The sequence below is a fragment of the Argopecten irradians genome, unplaced genomic scaffold (assembly GCF_041381155.1).
Source record: "Argopecten irradians isolate NY unplaced genomic scaffold, Ai_NY scaffold_0017, whole genome shotgun sequence".
Classification (NCBI taxonomy): domain Eukaryota; kingdom Metazoa; phylum Mollusca; class Bivalvia; order Pectinida; family Pectinidae; genus Argopecten; species Argopecten irradians.
The window spans coordinates 765,005-783,325 of NW_027187484.1; the positions used below are offsets into that span (position 1 = coordinate 765,005).

The window sequence follows — 18,321 nt, forward strand, 5'->3', positions numbered from 1 at the left end:
AAAATCTTAATAATAAGACTACCAAGTTCATTATAGTAAATACGCATTGCAAGTTGAGCCTTTTACTTCATCAATATCCTACAAAAGTCGAGAAGGGGTTTTCCTATATTGTTACAGTTCTTTATAACCTATATTTTTCTGAGGCATATCAAAGGATTACTACTGATACTCATATAAGTATTAAAATACATTTTGAATTTAAAGGAAATAAGGCTTTTCTATCTTGGTGACATAAATGCTTTAGAGCAAAGGTCAAATTAACATTTCTAGAATAGAGTTCATCTACTACTTCACTTGGGACGCAGTCGATGATTCAATGCATGAATTTATTTCTACCATCTTCTTTCCATTTGTGATGATTTATTGGAGTCATAAGTGTCAAACAGCTGTTTCCTCATTCCACAATTTGTCACTGATCATTTAGATAATATGCCTAGGTTTACAATCTTTTTTTTGTGACAATCTATTGAAGTATGTCATCACGTGAGAAGACATTGTATTTAGGATGTTTATGCCACTTGACGAACAGGTGTTGTGTAACCTCTATATCTGCAGTTAGTATTCATTGGTACTGAGCAACACAGATTGTGCATATGTAATCATTCTTTGGCGCCTTAACTAGTCCAACACATTGCAAATGTGACCATCTACCACAAACATTGCACATGACCCAGGTTGCCCGTTTAGGTGATGTGCACCCAACCATGTCACATCTTGTCCGTTGAGAAGGCCGTTCCATTGATGATGCTAACAGCTTGAATCGGACAAATTCTCTCATTTCCAGGGCAAGAGCATGATTGACCTCTTCAAGCTGCAAGTTCTTAGTCAGAACAAAAGCATTCTGTTAAATATAGAGAATGTTACATGAATTTCAGATATTACATTAGTGAAAAAGGCTCATGTAAAAAAACAACTACAGTAAAACCCCTATTACTCGAGCAGGTGGGACCAGGTCAATAGTTCGAGGAATACGGGGTATTCGACTCATCCGAGGTTGGTCATGATCAACAGTCAAAATGTCCGGTCTCAAACTATGACAAACAATGCACGACAATGGCATTTTAATTACCCTATCTTTCAACATTCTTTGCATATATCGTTTGATATCGTTTACATCTTTCGATAAATAACATTGTGTTAGCCTGTCGAATAAAACCAACAAAGAAATTAAAAAAAAAAATATAATTAGGCGGACGTCAGCAATATCTTCCGCCTCTTTTGTCATTTCACAATGCATACTTTCTATTAACACGGATCAACAACTTCCGTATTTTCGTATTTACAGCGAAGATTATTACGAGATAAACATCAATAACTTAATGCCTTTTCTGAAATATTCAAATAAAGTTAGCATCAAACAACTACTTGCAATCGTGAAGGTAGGTACTAATGACACCGTTAATCCCTTAATTACCTAAAGGCTCGACACGCAAACTGTATAAACACAAGATCATGAGCAATTATCCATGTCGGACGGTGCAGTCAGGTGTGACACAGGTAAAAAATCTCAAGGGCTGAACACCTGTTCGACGAATACATGGGTAAAAATACTATGTATTTGATGAAACAGGGACATATTTCTGTTCCAGGAATAAGGGGTATTCGACAAATAGCTGTTCGAGCTATACAGGGTTTTGTTACATAGATTATATAGGGAGACGGTCGGGACCGTACAACCAGTTCGACGAATTCGAGGAATCCGGGTTCGAGTTAGAGGGGTTTTACTGTAATTTATTGTAATATATACGCAAGTCATGTTTGACTTTCTCCATGTGTGTAATATACCAAGTAATATTGAAGAATTACAGAAAACTTGTATTAAAAGTACTAGCTGACAGCTTAAAATTACATTAATTTGTCACAGTCCAGGGGTTCTGATCACTTATGATCTCTACACCCCTGAACTATATCATAGTAAAATTTCAGCTCATCAGAAAACATCTCCACCAATCACAGGCCTGACATGTTTTCCTTTGAAGACTACAGAGAGAGCACGCCCAACATCAAAGCCACACAGTCAACCACAGAGTACTGTTATATGGCTCTTTTGATGTACATCAAACAACTAAATTACCTGTTCTGTTGCCTCCAATTTTACTATGAGATAGTCCAGGAGTGTAGAGATCGTAAGTGCATTCTAGACATGGAGTAACAGGACTATATTCCTTTTTTTAATCTTGCATTGATGTAAAATATAACAATTTCTTTAATATTTATTCTTACCAACAACACAAATGCACCACAAGCATTTCCATCTCTCTGGATAGATGAAACCAATTGGCCTGAAATCCATATTGCATTTGCCAACTCGGCTGTTTTCTGTGACCTGATGGCCACATATTTCCTGTGTTAATTTAAAAACGAGAAACTGTACCCCTAAAAGATATCAAATGTCTGCGAAATAACTGTTAAATTGGTTTTTTTTATTCTTTTACCTTTCTGTAACATTGCTAATTACTTTCTAGAGAAAAAGAGTACAGTCATACATGTTGTTGATGGTAGATATAAAATGATGTTATTTTCTATTTTCTTGATAGATGTACAATGACGTTTTTTTCTACTTTCAATCTTTAAAAGCTAGTGGTATTACATATGACACTTACTTCCAGTTGTTTATAAGTGTCTGATTAGTTCCACCCATGGAGTCAAGGACAGATACAGTTTTGGTGGTCATATTGGCTGCAAGGAGTACCCAATGATTTCCAACATTTGCAGGCAAAAACACCCATTTGTACATTGCAAATTTAACCTGAAAAAAAAACACCTCATTCATCAGTAGTTTTTCATGCCTCTTGGTTTTGGATTTTATTATAATGATCATCTCATTATTATTTTGTATAGAGTATGTTATTGAAATACTTTTTAAAATTTGAATTTCATGTTAAAACACTTCAAAAGTTAAAGACATATAAATATTCTTAAAATTCATCTCATATTTGCTTTCCTAATTGTCCACATATTGATTTATCTTACATCTGAATAAAGCCAGTGGTCAAATTTGCCTTTACTCCATAGCACTGCTGTATAGGATGGCATCACAAAGATATGGTCAGTGTCCCCCACATTTTGTTCCCTCTGGAGCAAGGAGAGATATGCATTGATGACCTGAAAACACCTCAATTACTTTGATTAAATGTTGTTTGGGACTAGTGTAGTTGAATTGCCTTTCCATATATGGCAATGACCACAAAATGAATTTTATCTTGCAACTGCCGCACATACTGACGGATAACAACTGCTGGATAAATTTGTGCTTTATCCATCAATACGAAATGCTTTATCTGTCAATACAATCACACGACGTTGTTCCATCTCTGACGGAACTCTTTCTAACTTGACACAGAACTTGAAACTTCCGGTGAATGAAACGTCATTCAGTTGTAAGATACTAACCATGTATTCTCTATATCAACATAGTCAGGAAAATGAAAGACTTGAAAGTTTATTCATTTGCATTTGATTATTAATATTTCTTTCAATATGAAAAAGGGATGAAATTGAAAGTCATTCTGAAATCAAATAGGCAATAGCTTTATTAGCTGTGTATCATCATTACCTTAAAAATTATCATTTAACCACTTTGGATTTTTCAGCGTACTGAAGTCTTTTGTGTCCAGTACCTCGCCACATACATAGTAACGACAGTTTTTCTTGAGGGTCACAGATGGTGTCTGTGAGTGTCTCACACTTATCAGGTTCTTCAAATGGTCATGTTGGTGATCTTGATCTAAATTCAAAACGCTTTTATTCATCTTCAATATATCTTTTGGAATTTATATGTAACTACAATGTAACTATTGTAAATAAATGAGAGATTGAACAGTGCTGTAAAGGTATGAACGCAATAGGATACAGATATTTTCAATAGAGCACTGTTGAATCTATATGTAATGGTCTACTTTTGCATGTTTGACGTCAAATTAAAAACGGTGTTGGTTGCTAAGTTGGGTAACTACAATAGTTAGAAGATATGGCTCTGGTTATTGAATGTTTGATTAAAAATATAACTATGTCAAGGTACTCTATAACCATTGGTAGGCAGTTTTTCTTCAAGTTTTCCAAGTTTTTGCCAACTTCAAACCTGGCATGACCTTTCATGACCATGGTTGTTAATAGGATGCAATCAAAATCAAATAAACATCTTCACTGTCAATAATCAATGTTATTAATCTGGTGGCATTAAAATTTTCATACAAAAGTATCTCACCTTTCTTATCCCCATCACTTGGTAGATTGAACCTGATCCTTTTTTCCTTCTTCAATTTCAGTTCTTCATGACATGACATGTAAAAGAGAAATTGTCATGCTATACTCCCAGATATGACAAAAAACACATTCTAATCGTTCAAACAAATACACATAAATTTTAACCTTTAATTTGTAATATAGCAGTAATTAGAGAATTCTCTCTATCTTCTAAAAATATCATTATGATTACCTCAGCAATAATTACTATATCCACCATAACATCATACCGCTTCTTGTAATCCTATATAAGTATATAAGTATATCTCAAGTCCTCCACCTGTGGGTCATGTTTTCAACACCCATGTGGGGCAGTTGCCAGGAGGTTGGAGGATTTTCTTTGAGACTTAGGCTTCCCTCCATAGCAACCTTCCAAAATCTTAAATGACTGTGAAATGGATGCTCAAAAAACCAAACTTAATCATAACATTCTGATCTATTTTACATCATTTTTTTCACAGACAAATAGAATTTTAATATTTGAGCTCTCCTACCAGCCAAATACTATCTTACAATGAATTCTTCCAATAATTTATAGATACCCACTTGATGTACTCTTAGGCTTGGAGAAACTGACAGCAATGGCTCTGGTAATGTGACATCTGATGGACTTTGCTCAGGGTCTGGAAAATGTAAATTGATTAATGATTAATTGACTAATTAATTATAATGTGCTAAGGCATGTTATTCAATTTGTCTGCAATCCAGGGAGAATTATAGGACCATAAATCCTCCAAGAAGGTAATTTAATGCTTAAATAAATCATGTGAAGGATTTAGTTTTATCAAAACAAACAAGGTATTCATAGAATCAGACTTTAAAGGGACAATTCAATCTAAGAGAACATTAAAATTTGTACATATTGTAACAGCAAACACACACGAACCAGGTGTAGGTGACGTGCGTTACTGTATCGCAATTTCGCAGCCCTGATCAAGGGGACGTAACTCGCAGAAATGACGTAAGCCAAGGGTCTTGGTGGTGTACTGAAGAGTTTATTCGTTACCAAAACTCTACGTGAGACTGCAAAATACAAACAGACAGTCTTAGCTTAGCTATCATGATAAAACAATGAACGCATTGTCAAACATTGTAATAACTCGCCAGTAAACCGACCGCAAATTGCAAATAATTAGAAATGCTAGAAATTACCGAAAACCTATATGTTCCATTATACATACCTCTTTGGGCTTACATACGCGCAATTCGCAATGTTCCGTAAGTAGATTTATGCCTCGTAACCAAACAGGCATTCGCAGGTTAACGCACGTGGAAGATAAATTCTAACAGCCGAGCACATGGCTTCTTCTTCCCTCTGTTCGGAACTTTCTTACCTTTTTCCGCAACGAGCTCTGACAAGGGAGATAACTCCTGTCCGACTACAGTTACATGGCTCCCCAAAATTATGAGAAATAATTTTTTAATCTTAATGTCAGAAATAATCAACATTTAAATGTTAATAAAACTATACTATCTAATAAGTATATACATATACAGGCACATGATCATGTATTTTAAATTCATGGCTCCTCGGTGTGGAATTCCCCGGTTTCATGTAGGAACACTAGTTTGTGTATAGGGCGTTCTAGAAAGTTCATTCGGTCGGCCCTTCGGCCTTGGTTGTCCAACGTTGGATCCCCAACCGCAACCTTAACTTTCCGCACGAATCCGTCCTCTCCACAAAATGTTTCTTCTACCCGGCCCATACGCCAGTGGTTTCTTGCTTGGTTGTCGTCCATGATTAGAACGACATCTCCAATGCGCATATTCCGCTTTGGCGAAATCCATTTGTTCCGAACTTGCAGGTTTTGCAAGAACTCCTTCCTCCAACGATTCCAGAACTCATTGGCTAAGTACTGAACACGGCGCCATCTTCTGCGGGAATATATAGATCAGTCTTTTGAAACTGTCCTGGTGGCGATAAAATAACCTTCGATTTCATCGTCAGAAGATGGTTGGAGTCAGAGGTTCCGCTGAATGTGGGTCATTCAAGTTCGTCGCTGATAGAGGTCGACTGTTCACGATGGCCGCAGCCTCGCATATGAATGTTCGAAGAGTTTCATCATCCAACTGAGATCCAGATTGGAGCATTAATGAAGCAAGCACATTTCTAACCGAGCGTATCTGTCGCTCCCAGGCTCCGCCCATATGGCTCGCCGAAGGAACGTTCATTTTGAAGCTGATAAAGTCACATCCTTCTCTCGAAAGAAACTGCTGTAACTGACAATCGTCTAACCCTTCAAGTTCTTCCCTGAGCTCACGCTCAGCGCCGACAAAGTTTGTACCTCTGTCTGATCTCAGTTGTCTTACAGGACCTCGTATCGCCAGAAACCTACGCAACGCATTGATGAATGAGCTGGTGTCAAGCGAGTTTGCCGTTTCTACATGGATAGCACGACTAGACATGCATGTGAAAATGACACCATAGCGTTTCAATTCCTTGCGACCTTCCTTGATATAAAACGGCCCGAAGAAGTCAACTCCGCTGTATGTAAATGGTGGTTCGGGCGACAATCTATCCGCAGGCAGGTCAGCCATCCTTTGTCCTTGAGTGATTCCACGTAACTTTCGGCAGGTCACGCATTTCGATATTTAACTAGAGACACGGCGGAACTACAGCCGACTATCCAAAATCCGTTCGCTCGAATTTCACCAGTTGTTATGCCTCGACCTTGATGCTCCACACGCTCATGGTAATGACGGATCACAAGCTCGGTGACATGGGATTTCCTTGGAAGTATGATAGGATGTTTAACGCTCGCATCGAAATCACCGTGTTTAATGCGCCCACCGACTCGTAGAATGCCATTGTCATCCAGGAAGGGATCTAAACCACACAATGAGGACGAGCTCTTAAGACATACCTTCTGTTTCGAGTCACAACTATGACTTGCTTCTGCAGTATGTAGATACTCGATTTCCTTCTGAAAGGAAGTCCTTTGAACCAGACTTATGATAGCTGTCTCAGCCTCTTGCAACTCCTCTACTGTAGTCATGCGTTTAGAGGTAGCGATTGTCTTCTCCAGCGAGGATTTCAACTCCGAAAATCGCACAGACTTCGTCCTTAGACGTCGCTTAAATATCAAGCAAAGAGCAACTGCCTTCTTGGCTCTTTGCCAATCTGAGAACGCATCCAGTCTGTCTATAAGAGGTTTCTCCTCAACGGGTGTTGTCGCAGTTTCAAACACTTGTGCCTTCTTTACTTCTGGATCTTTGAATGACAAGGAAGGTACTGGCTGAGTATCACAACTGGCCAGAGGGTCAGTTTCCCATAAGAAGCGCGGTCCACTGAACCAGATAGAATGGTTTATCAAATCATCAGCTGTAGCACCACGTGACGCAATGTCCGCTGGGTTGTTCTCTGATGTTACGTATTTCCATTGAGATGGCTCCGTGTGATCGCGGATTTGCTGTACTCGATTCGCTACAAAGACGTGGAATCTACGAGGAGTCGTTCGCAATGTATCCTAGAACAACACTGCTGTCCGTCCAGAACCATTCAGTGACGTTACTGTAGTCAAGTTCTCTAATCAACATCGAACTCATTCGCACTGATACAAGAGCAGCCACAAGCTCTGACCGTGGAATAGTAATCGGCTTTAATGGGACTACCCTTGCCTTGCCCATAACTAATGCGCAATGAACTCTACCGTCTGTATTGACCAACCGAACGTACGAACACTGACCATATCCTTGAGTACTCGCATCAGAGAAATGATGAAGTTCGACAGACACTGTTTCACCAAAGTCCGATGGCTTCAGACATCTGTTCACCTTTAGATCCTTCAAATTGTTGAGATCAAGTCTCCATCGCAACCATCTCGCACTCAGATCATCGGAAAGCGGACTGTCCCAGTCTGTCTTATCCTTGCACATTTGCTGCAAAATTTGCTTCCCAACTAAGATGAATGGTGCAATAAAGCCAAGAGGATCGTACACCGAGCACAGGGTAGAAAGTACACCTCGACGGGTTAACGGACGGTCGTTTAGGGTGATGCGGAACTGGAATGTATCAGATTCGATGCACCACTGAACTCCAAGAGCCCTCTCAACCGGAAGTTGGTCCTGGAGAACGTCAATATCCTTCAGCCCTTGGGCCCTATCTGCTAGAGGAATGTGTTGCAGCACATTCTTTGAGCTTGAGAGAAATTTGTGTAGTCGTAGACCACCTCTTCTTAACATTTCCTTGGTATTGTCGATGATGTGCACAGCTTCTTCAATGGTCGGAACAGATTTAACCCCATCATCGACGTAGAAGTCGCGTCTCACAAAGTTAGCTACATCTGTACCAAACTCCGCTTCATGGTCATCTGCGATCCTCTTCAACCCGAAGTTTGCACAACCAGGGGATGATGCTGCTCCAAACAAATGTACGCTCATCCGAAAGTCAACTGGTTGTTCACTGAGATTGCCGTTTTCCCACCACAGGAAACGAAGATAATCGCGGTGCTCGGGATTAACCTTAAACTGGAAAAACATCTGTTCGATGTCGCACATAAAGGCAACTTGTTCCTTCCGAAACCGACAGAGAACCCCTACAAGCTTATTAGTGAGATCGGGTCCTTGTAGAAGATGCGCATTCAACGATTCACCCTTGTGTTTTGCACTGCAGTCGAAGACGACTCTAATTTTATTCGGCTTCTGAGGATGATATATACCATGGTGAGGAATATACCACTGATGACCATCGTCAAGTTCAAGATCCTTATCAGGAACTTTCTCTGCGAAATTGTTCTGAATCAACCTTTCCATAAAGGTAATATAATGCTCCTTGTACTGGGCATTTGCTTCCAAACGTCGCTTTAGGTGCTGAAGCCTGTTGAGCGATTGTGACTTGTTGTTAGGTACATAAGGCATAGCCTCTCTAAATGGTAACGGCATCTCATAGTGTCCATTCTCGTGATGAATGCCTTCTTCCATAGCCACAAGAAAACAACGATCATCGTGCGAATGGGACACAATTTCAGAGTTGTTCTCAATGAAATCACGTTCCATCATTCTGGTAAGTTCAACAGGATTAATGACTTCCTTGATGCTACTTCTAAATGAAAATACAACATTTTCTGAAGTGCTCTCACTTGATTTGGACAAATCCTTTGGTATCCTGCGTGCAACACAGCAATGACTTGTACCAACCAAGTCATCCTCGATGGCTTCCACGCAATCTCTGTCCACTATTCCCACGATGCCCCATCCGAGGTCAGTTCTCTGGGCATACGGCCCATCGTTGACTGGCGCAATTACATCGCGAGGAGCTAAAGCCCGAGAACAATTATAGCCAATTAAAAGGCTAATTTCGCAATTACGCAATGGCATAAGTTCCTCTGCAATCGGTTCCAAATGGGGCCACTGTCTAGCCATTTCCGGCGTAGGTATGTGGGATCGATTTGCTGGCATTATATTTCTTGTGAAGGTATCCGGAAGGGAGATTTTTACGGAGCTATTGAAGCCACGAACCGTAAGGCCTTTCACCTTATTGCTATCTATCAAGCGGTTTTCCGCGTACATGGTGGAAAGTAGCAACTTAACTTCAGTTCCTGTCAGCTTAAGTGAACGATACGTATCCTCAAGAATGAAGGTTGTATCAGACTGTGTGTCAAGTAACGCATACACCAGTTTCTCTTCTGCCGGATTGTCACGATGAGAGATGTACACCGGTACTATCATTGAACTTTTACTGCATGTACCGGATCTACTCATAAAGGTAGAGCTGGAGTGCAATGGTGACTTCTTAGACTCGGAGCCATTAGTATCATCCTGGGGTTGCCTTTCCTTGTCAGCAGATTCAGCTGGCTTCCGCACATCACCATGTAAAGATGAAGGATGGGATTTCGAACACGTTTTACACTGCTTCCTCTGCTTACACTTCTTCGAAATATGTCCAAATCTAAGGCATCCAAAACAGAGACCTTTCTCCTTTGCAAAGACCTTCCTCTTATCCAAAGGTTTAGCAAGGAACTGCCTGCAATCATCTAGCTCATGTCCATTTTGGCAAAGAACACATTTTACCTTCCTTTGCTTGGGCTCGTTTTCCACACTTGTGGCTGGACTGACATCTACTTCGGTCACAAATGACCGCCCTGTATGATTACGACGAGACTGCTTATTTGTAGAGCTTGGCTTTTCTTCGTCGCTACGACTATTTTCAGACTTGAACGATTGAATGGAAGTGACTGGATCACATGCAATTTTCGCTTCCCTTCCTATAAATTCCACAAAATCTTTGAATGGAGGAAATACCTTAGTTTCTTCCTTCCGTTGAATCACTATCCGCGACCATCTGTTCACAATCCAGTCAGGAAGTTTGGCCAACATCTTCCTGTTCTCCCGATTGTCATTGAGGATGTCAAGACTGCCAATGCTTTGCATAGCTGCTAAACATTGCCTAAGAAAGTCTGCATATTTCAGTAAGCTGTTGACATCTCGAGAGTAAATTTTGGGCCATTTATCCAGCTTATCACGAAAGGCGTTAGCAACCACAAAAGAATTGCCATATCGTTCATCGAGCAGCTTCTTCGCATCATCATACGCATCGTCGGTAGACAGTAGGAAATAATTTTCCACCACTTCCTTGACCGCTCCTCCAAGGTACTTCTTTAGATAGTGTATCCGTTCTGATGAGGGAATTTGTCTCTGCTCAATAAGAGTCTGGAAGGCAGCCTTCCATCCTGGATACTTCAACGGATCACCAAGGAAAACTCCTGGTTCAGGGGGGGTGGAAGACGACTCAGACCAACCTGTTCAGCTAGGGTTTTGGCAAGCTGCAACAGTCCGTGTTCACTGCCTGTGTTTGGAGTATATGTAGTAGGTTGGGAAACAGGTTCAAAATTCACATTAGTGGGAAATGTAGAACTTCTAGTCTGGTTCTGTGTAGAACTAACAACCCGAGGTGCCGATTGCATCATTGAAATACCGTGAGTGGGAACGCTGCTAGCTTGAGTCAAAGAAGAGCACCGTGGTATAAATTCTTTCAAATGAGGATTTAGCACTGTTGAGCTAGAGGTGCCTAACTGCAATGTACCAACATCAGAAGTTATACTAGAATATATGGGTCATGTGATATTACCTGAATTCTCTGATGGTTTGGAGAGTGGTTCATTCAAATAAATTGAGTTCTCAGTATTTGACCATTCCTGCTGGGGTTTCTCATCAGTCTTTGATGGCTGGGCTTCCTGTGTGCGCACATAATTCTCAGTATACTCACCAGCGCCAAAACTTGGTAGCGATTCGATTGATGGCTTTATATCAAGTTCTGCAAAACTATTCTCAAGGTTATCAAAGGTATCCATGACTTCCAATTTTGCCCTAGTCACATCAAGCTCCTTCATTGTTTGTATTTTTTCTAGTTCCGCCTTACTACGAGCCTCTATATCGATATACTTGAGTCTTGCCTTAAGCTCTGCAGCCTTAATCGTTGCGGCAGACTTATTACTGCTGCTTGTAGACCGAGATGATGATAAGCTTCCACGAGACCGGGTTGACCTTGTCTCAGAACGGACTGCCTCCATTTCACGAATATGATTGGCAATATCTCTCATGATATGCTGATGTTCACACTCGATACTTTCGTATTTTTTTAGCAATTCATTTTCTAGAGATTCATTATTGTCCAAATCACCTCTGTCAACACCTTGAGCAAGTACCTGCAAAGTCTCCTGATAGATTTCTGAAATCTCACCAATGCTACCATCAAGTTTATCTCTCGCCTTTCTTATCTCATCCAGGCTTGTCGAGTCAGATCTAACTACTTGAACCCTGTTCGCGCACTTACGCCACATGGACACAGCATTACGGAAATTTGCTAAATGGCGACTAATCTTCCATTCCATACCATTTTCTGTCAGTTTTCTATTACGCTCGCTTCTGCGCAAAGATTCACTTGAATTGTCATGCAAGTTTATGTTATCACTCTCGTTATCCTTTGACTGCGACATCTTATTCAGAGTTGAGTTTTCCTCCTGAGTATCAGACATTTTACAAGCTGTATAAACTACATATGCAGCAACTTCTTACATTACAACTATGAAATTTCACTAAATACAGCATATATCCTTAATAAAGGGAGGTAATACAAAAAATACATGAAATGAAATCCGCACACTTAAGATAAGGTATATAATCCTTAATACTAGTAATTGATTCAACAAATACATTAATACACCTTAAAGGCAAGGGAGGTAATACTTACCAGTACCTTACTTCACAAAGTCCAGCATGCACCCTTAAGGCAAATGAGGAATACATGTACTTACCTGCATCAAGATTGACAGCAAACGCAAATATGAACTGAACTATATGCATATGACTGGTTTACCCTGTGACTACATGTGTAATTACCTGAATGATCCTGGGTAGATTTTCTTACTGGCAAACTAATATACAACCTTTGACAGTGTTCATGCTTCATCAAACAATATCTCAGTCTAATATAAATCATATGAAATAGAAATTTCCAAAATAAATGTGCAGGTATCACATGCATAGGAGCCAAACAGTTCAAACATGCAATATAAGTATATCAGTTCTTCAATTATAAAGTTTACACAATTGTCTCCATTCCTCCTTAAAGACATGCAACAGCATAAATGTTCGAAAGCTGGATCAGCATACATTCATATAATACAGTACAGTATAGGTATGTACGTGTATGTACATTCAGCAAAGCGTCCAATTTTCACTTTGTTTCCTGCAGATAAATCCTTCAATAAACTAAGACAGTGAATATTCCAGATTGGAAACAGCATAAATTCTTTATCAGATCAGCAAAGCGTCCAATCTGTGTGACACATACACAGAAGTACAAATTCAGGTATCAAACACACATGGAACACAATTCAAATGTTCTATCCATATGACACGTCATAAACATCTATGTAAAGCGCATAAGTTCAAGATCGCAATTTAAAATACTTCTCAAAGAAATAGTCAAGAATGGACTTCATCAACATATAAATGTTTGTATCTTGAAATGGATGATTAAAGCATGGCTCATTATAAGTTGTCTTCAAATTGGTGTATTGACATTAATGAAGTTGTTAAGAGTTCCCGTGACAATCACTCAGCAGTAATATTAGCCTGTATATAATCGGAGAATGTCTGCATTCTATAGTACGTATTACACTAATACAGGTTAATCATGATAATCACGCTGATGATTGAATATGTTACTGAATATATCACAACTTCAATGTTTTCTAATTTAATGAGCAAGTCAGACTTGGTTTTAAATAACAGCATGGGCACTGTGTATCCTACACACAAGCAGCAACTCCTCGATGGTTTCTTCATAAACCGGAGAGTCTCACTGTAACAGCAAACACACACGAACCAGGTGTAGGTGACGTGCGTTACTGTATCGCAATTTCGCAGCCCTGATCAAGGGGACGTAACTCGCAGAAATGACGTAAGCCAAGGGTCTTGGTGGTGTACTGAAGAGTTTATTCGTTACCAAAACTCTACGTGAGACTGCAAAATACAAACAGACAGTCTTAGCTATCATGATAAAACAATGAACGCATTGTCAAACATTGTAATAACTCGCCAGTAAACCGACCGCAAATTGCAAATAATTAGAAATGCTAGAAATTACCGAAAACCTATATGTTCCATTATACATACCTCTTTGGGCTTACATACGCGCAATTCGCAATGTTCCGTAAGTAGATTTATGCCTCGTAACCAAACAGGCATTCGCAGGTTAACGCACGTGGAAGATAAATTCTAACAGCCGAGCACATGGCTTCTTCTTCCCTCTGTTCGGAACTTTCTTACCTTTTTCCGCAACGAGCTCTGACAAGGGAGATAACTCCTGTCCGACTACAGTTACACATATATTGGGAAAAACCAGTTCTAATTGAAATTAGATCAGTCGGTTTTACTGTGATATGCTAGAAAAGTCCATGGTGGTGAAATGCGTGTGAAACTTTCAAACTCGCTTGCTGTCCTCCATTATACATTGTGGTCGAACATCTTGTATGCCGAACCCTGTCCCTTGCTCGTAGAGTATTGCAACTTTTGTCTAGAACTGCTAAAATCGCTCTGACAGTAGTGGTTTACCTTATTAGGTGAATTGAAATAAAAATCATTTTATTACCTCCTCAGTGGTTATGTAGTTCATTTGTTTAACGTGCGTGACTTTGGCTCGGGTATGGGTACAGAGTACATACTGTACCTGCTTAATCGTATTGATCAACGATTTGTAATTACAACGGTATCAATCAAAATACTTAACAATGACGTGGAATTTGTCAATATATTGTGTTAAATGTTTCATAAGAAATGTAGAACAATACATTTATGACATATTTTGCTTCTTGGTTATGTAAAAGAATTAGCCTGAGTGAATTGTCCCTTTAAGAGAATTAGATTTTTGTAGAATATTAATTAAAAAAGAATTTGAAATACCAGAGTGTAATCTCCTCATATCTCTCAAAGACTACATGTTAGATCATTAATTGCTAAATTTGTGAAATGATGGTCAAGACTATTGGGCCACTTGTCTTAAATTTCCAAATTTTATATCAGATCTTAACTGAATAACTGTTTAGTTGAATGATGCTAGGATATTGATTATTGATAACACTTACCAAGTAGACAGAGGAGTAGAAAGGAGAGTCTCAACCTTTCATGAATGTTGAAGGTTTCTGGAGCCAGCTCCGAAATTTCCTTGATGAAGTCATGGTGATCATCTTCATCACAACACTCATCCAAGACAGCTTGAGCTTTTCTAGTTTCAATATCGTAAGAATAACTGGCAGTCCTTCTGGCTGTCTGGAGCAATGCCATCCAGGTTTCCTCCGACATTTCCCTGATCATGTCTGTTGACAGTCAAATAAGATTTTCCATATCCATGATACCAATAAATAAATATGTGCATGGGTTGGGGTGATAGAGTGTGAAAAAACAGGAGTGCCCGAAAAAAAAACACATAATCAGGCAAATTAACGCCTGTCTGTCTGCCCATGACCGGCAACTTTACAGTAGGGTAGACATTTTTTGCCATGCAACTGGTCCTTTTAACGGTAACGTTTTTGGTCCAGTTCTGATAGACTACTAAAGATATACAAAACAAAAATAGCAGTAGCATTGTAGAAAGGTTAAAGATCAAATTGAGCAAACCAGATTTTCGTAATATTCTGGTTTTCAGTCAACTTTGTTGAGATCGAATGATTCTAAAACAGATATGTGGATATTTTTTGTAAGTACAACTATGACTTTGCTAGTAAATAAACTACAAGGATGAATTGTAACTTTGTTAAAGGACCAGTAACTTTTAGGGTCAGTCGGTCCTTAGGACTAGCCGGAAAATATCCTGAAAGGAGAACACTGGTGCCAGGGATTGAATCCTGGCCGTCTAGGTTAAGGCAAGTAGCATAATCACTAAACCACATTAGCTATAATAAAATGGAAGCTATAACTGCATAGTATTACAGTAAGATAAAAACACAACCAAAGGAAATATTAGAAATAAAACATTCATTTCTCTTTACCTTTTATTCTTTTTAGAACTTCACTCCTGGAGGATTTAGGCGATGATTCTATAAAAGATAAGAGTAACTTTATCATGAATACATTCATATTAAAATGATAGATTATGTCAGTTTCTGAGTGTGTATGGATTCAGTTCATATACTGTATCAAAGAATCAAAGTACTGAAAGTACTGAAACACAAAGGCTACCTGATCAAGTTGGTTCTAATAGCAATACCATTACCATTGTTATGAAAGGAGTAAAATGGCCGATTACAATTTTTTCATGAATGTATGTACTTTTCCGAGACTGGCACGAAATTATTGCATTCTAGATAGAGACAAATTTTATACATATCGTATGCTAATAGTTATTGAGAAAGAGAGAAAAAGCATTTAAGTAGGTATAACAAATTGAAAATAAGAAATAAATGGATAGTTTCTATAAAAAGACAAAGTCCAATAACAATTATTATTTCAAAGGGCAATAACTCCGTAAGTTACAGTCGAATCAAGCTGATTTTCGAACTCGTCCGAGATCTTTCTAATGTTAGTCTCCTTTAAAGTTTCATTAAAATCGGTGCATATTTACTCAATTCAAAGTGTTCATTAATTTTTATTGCAAAGGGCAATAACTCTGTAAGTTAATGTCAAATCACGCTGATTTTCGAACTTGTCAAAGATCTCTCCAATGTTGGTCTATTACTCAAGTTATCATGTTCACAAGATCCAAAAATAATTATTAGTGCAAAGGGCAATAACTCCGTAACTTACAGTAGAATCAAGTTGATTTTCACAATCCTGCGAGATCTTACCAATGTTAGTCTACACACAACGTTTCATTACACTATGTATTTTACTTAAGTTATAGTGTTCACAATGTTCGCTGATTTTCATACTCGTCCAAGGATTTCTCCGGTGTTGTTTTACACACAAAGTTTCAATAAACTCTGTGCATACTTACTCAAGTTATCGTATAAACAAAGTCCAGTAATAATTATTAGTGCAAAGGGCAATAATTCCGTAACTTACAGTCAAATCAAGCTGATTTTCAAACTCGTTTATTCATTAAGTTGGTTCAAATTTACTCAAGTTAATGTGTTCACAAGAATGGACAAAGAATATCACAGGTCATCATGACCTATGGTCGGGTGACCTAAAAATTTAAAATGTATGCTTCACGCGTAATTACGGTAATTTAAGTGGATTTGAAGTGGGTCAACTATGCGGATTTTAAGCATTGAAAATATTTAAATTATTTACCAGTGTTTCTGCTAAGGGGATTTTTTTTTTTATAATTTACATTTTATTCAGTTTTTTCATCAATACATGTAAAGTACACAAGATAACTGTGATCAATGATCATCATACATACATCATATATATTTACTCTTTCCCACGTGTGTAATCATACATGTACCCTTACACTCGTGCATAGCTTTTTCTCATGCTGTATAGATTATCAATATACATACACAAAACACTCTTCTTACTTGCTTAGATTCTTTCCTGGTCAATTAAACTTGCATACATATCCACAGTACTTTCTAATTTTTAAGTATAACATTTTATCTATTCATACATTTACATCAACATAAAGCACTTTCTTACTTAGTTTATATCTAATTTTTATTCATACATACATTTAAATTCACATATCACATTGCACTTACATTCCCGCAGAATACTTTCTAAATTTCAAAACTTACATTCCCACACATTACTTTCTTAATTGATAAGGTTGCATAAGGCTTAAGTGTTATTGTAATTATTTACAAATTCATATCTGTTACAGATATATACAGTGTATATACAGTATACAAGTGATGTCATTTTGTAAGGGTACAATAAACAAGTTTATATTAAAACAGCAAATATTGAAGAAAAGAAAAGAAAAAATCTTTGTATTCATTTGCTTTAATTACAGTTTATAATTTGGTCAATATGACGTGTAACAGTACTATGTATTGATTATAGGAAAGAGAGAAATTATGATAGATAGAAAGATGAGAAAAGAAAGAGGAAAAAGGAGAAGAAGAAGAGTGAGAGAAAAAAAAGGAGAATGTTATTTTAGAACAAATTGGGTAGGATGGTAAAACATAAAGCAAACATGTTAATGCAAAAACATTCTTTTATAAAACTGGAAATAGTATATTGGCTTTGTGAGGGGCTATATACCAGAATACACAGTTATCAGGGGAGATAATTCACTCAAATCTGATTATCTGAGGAATAAGTATTTATTAGAGAAGGGGGAAAACACACACACACACACATATATATATATATGAGAATAAATATTAAATAAAACATATAACATTTATTTAATAAATCTCAAAATATTTTACATAATCATATATCTTATAATAATAGTGTTAATCAATGAGGTATTATTTATCCCAATGCCTAGAGCGTAACTAATTTGTCCCATTTTTTCCATTCCCCTTCAAATTTAAGTTTAGCGTTTTCATCCTTACATGTAGAAACGAATTTCTGGATTATGTAGTTGTCTTTAATAATGTTTATGAGAGAGTTAATACTAAGTGAATTATGTAAACATCTCACTCTATAAATATACTGTTTTATAATGATTATAATTTCATTATC

At 38.0% G+C, this 18,321-nt stretch overlaps 3 protein-coding genes across 5 annotated transcripts in view; all 3 read right to left on the reverse strand.

Moving 5' to 3' along the window:
- Positions 1 to 3,686, reverse strand: LOC138311301 (uncharacterized). Its single transcript, XM_069252736.1, has 5 exons — positions 3,557 to 3,686; positions 2,974 to 3,105; positions 2,604 to 2,749; positions 2,224 to 2,344; positions 1 to 841 (listed from the first exon to the last, which is right to left on the reverse strand). Exons 1-5 carry the CDS (start codon positions 3,569 to 3,571, stop codon positions 563 to 565), a joined length of 693 nt encoding a protein of 230 aa, XP_069108837.1. The 5' UTR covers positions 3,572 to 3,686; the 3' UTR covers positions 1 to 562.
- Positions 3,593 to 18,321, reverse strand: part of LOC138311300 (desmoplakin-like) — a 24,698-nt gene continuing 9,969 nt past the window's right edge. The window contains exons 2-6 of one of the 3 annotated variants that reach the window (XM_069252735.1): positions 15,735 to 15,782; positions 14,832 to 15,062; positions 4,792 to 4,868; positions 4,208 to 4,270; positions 3,593 to 3,727 (exon numbers count right to left, since the gene is read on the reverse strand). In XM_069252735.1, the coding sequence (XP_069108836.1) occupies positions 4,265 to 4,270; positions 4,792 to 4,868; positions 14,832 to 15,062; positions 15,735 to 15,782 (362 nt within the window). In that variant the 3' untranslated portion in view covers positions 3,593 to 3,727; positions 4,208 to 4,264. Of the gene's footprint in view, positions 3,728 to 4,207; positions 4,271 to 4,791; positions 4,869 to 10,978; positions 13,711 to 13,863; positions 14,067 to 14,831; positions 15,063 to 15,734; positions 15,783 to 18,321 lie in introns of those variants that run through there. The other 2 variants (XM_069252733.1, XM_069252734.1) reach the window with 2 other exon arrangements.
- LOC138311298 (uncharacterized) lies at positions 6,822 to 11,147 on the reverse strand. Its single transcript, XM_069252729.1, has 3 exons — positions 10,983 to 11,147; positions 7,691 to 10,920; positions 6,822 to 7,533 (listed from the first exon to the last, which is right to left on the reverse strand). Exons 1-3 carry the CDS (start codon positions 11,145 to 11,147, stop codon positions 6,822 to 6,824), a joined length of 4,107 nt encoding a protein of 1,368 aa, XP_069108830.1.

Bases quoted from the DNA above. Each gene is read 5' to 3' on its own strand.
- LOC138311301 (XM_069252736.1), bottom strand. The intron at 2,750-2,973 runs GTAAGATAAATC...TTTTTTTTTCAG, and splicing joins ACCACTGGCTTTATTCAGAT to GTTAAATTTGCAATGTACAA. The intron at 2,345-2,603 runs GTAAGTGTCATA...AAATTAACACAG, and splicing joins ACACTTATAAACAACTGGAA to GAAATATGTGGCCATCAGGT.
- LOC138311298 (XM_069252729.1), bottom strand. From the start codon at position 11,147: ATGCAATCGGCACCTCGGGTTGTTAGTTCTACACAGAACCAGACTAGA. The intron at 10,921-10,982 runs GTTGGTCTGAGT...GATCCGTTGAAG, and splicing joins CCAAAACCCTAGCTGAACAG to TATCCAGGATGGAAGGCTGC. The intron at 7,534-7,690 runs GTAGATTCCACG...TATCTGGTTCAG, and splicing joins TACATTGCGAACGACTCCTC to TGGACCGCGCTTCTTATGGG.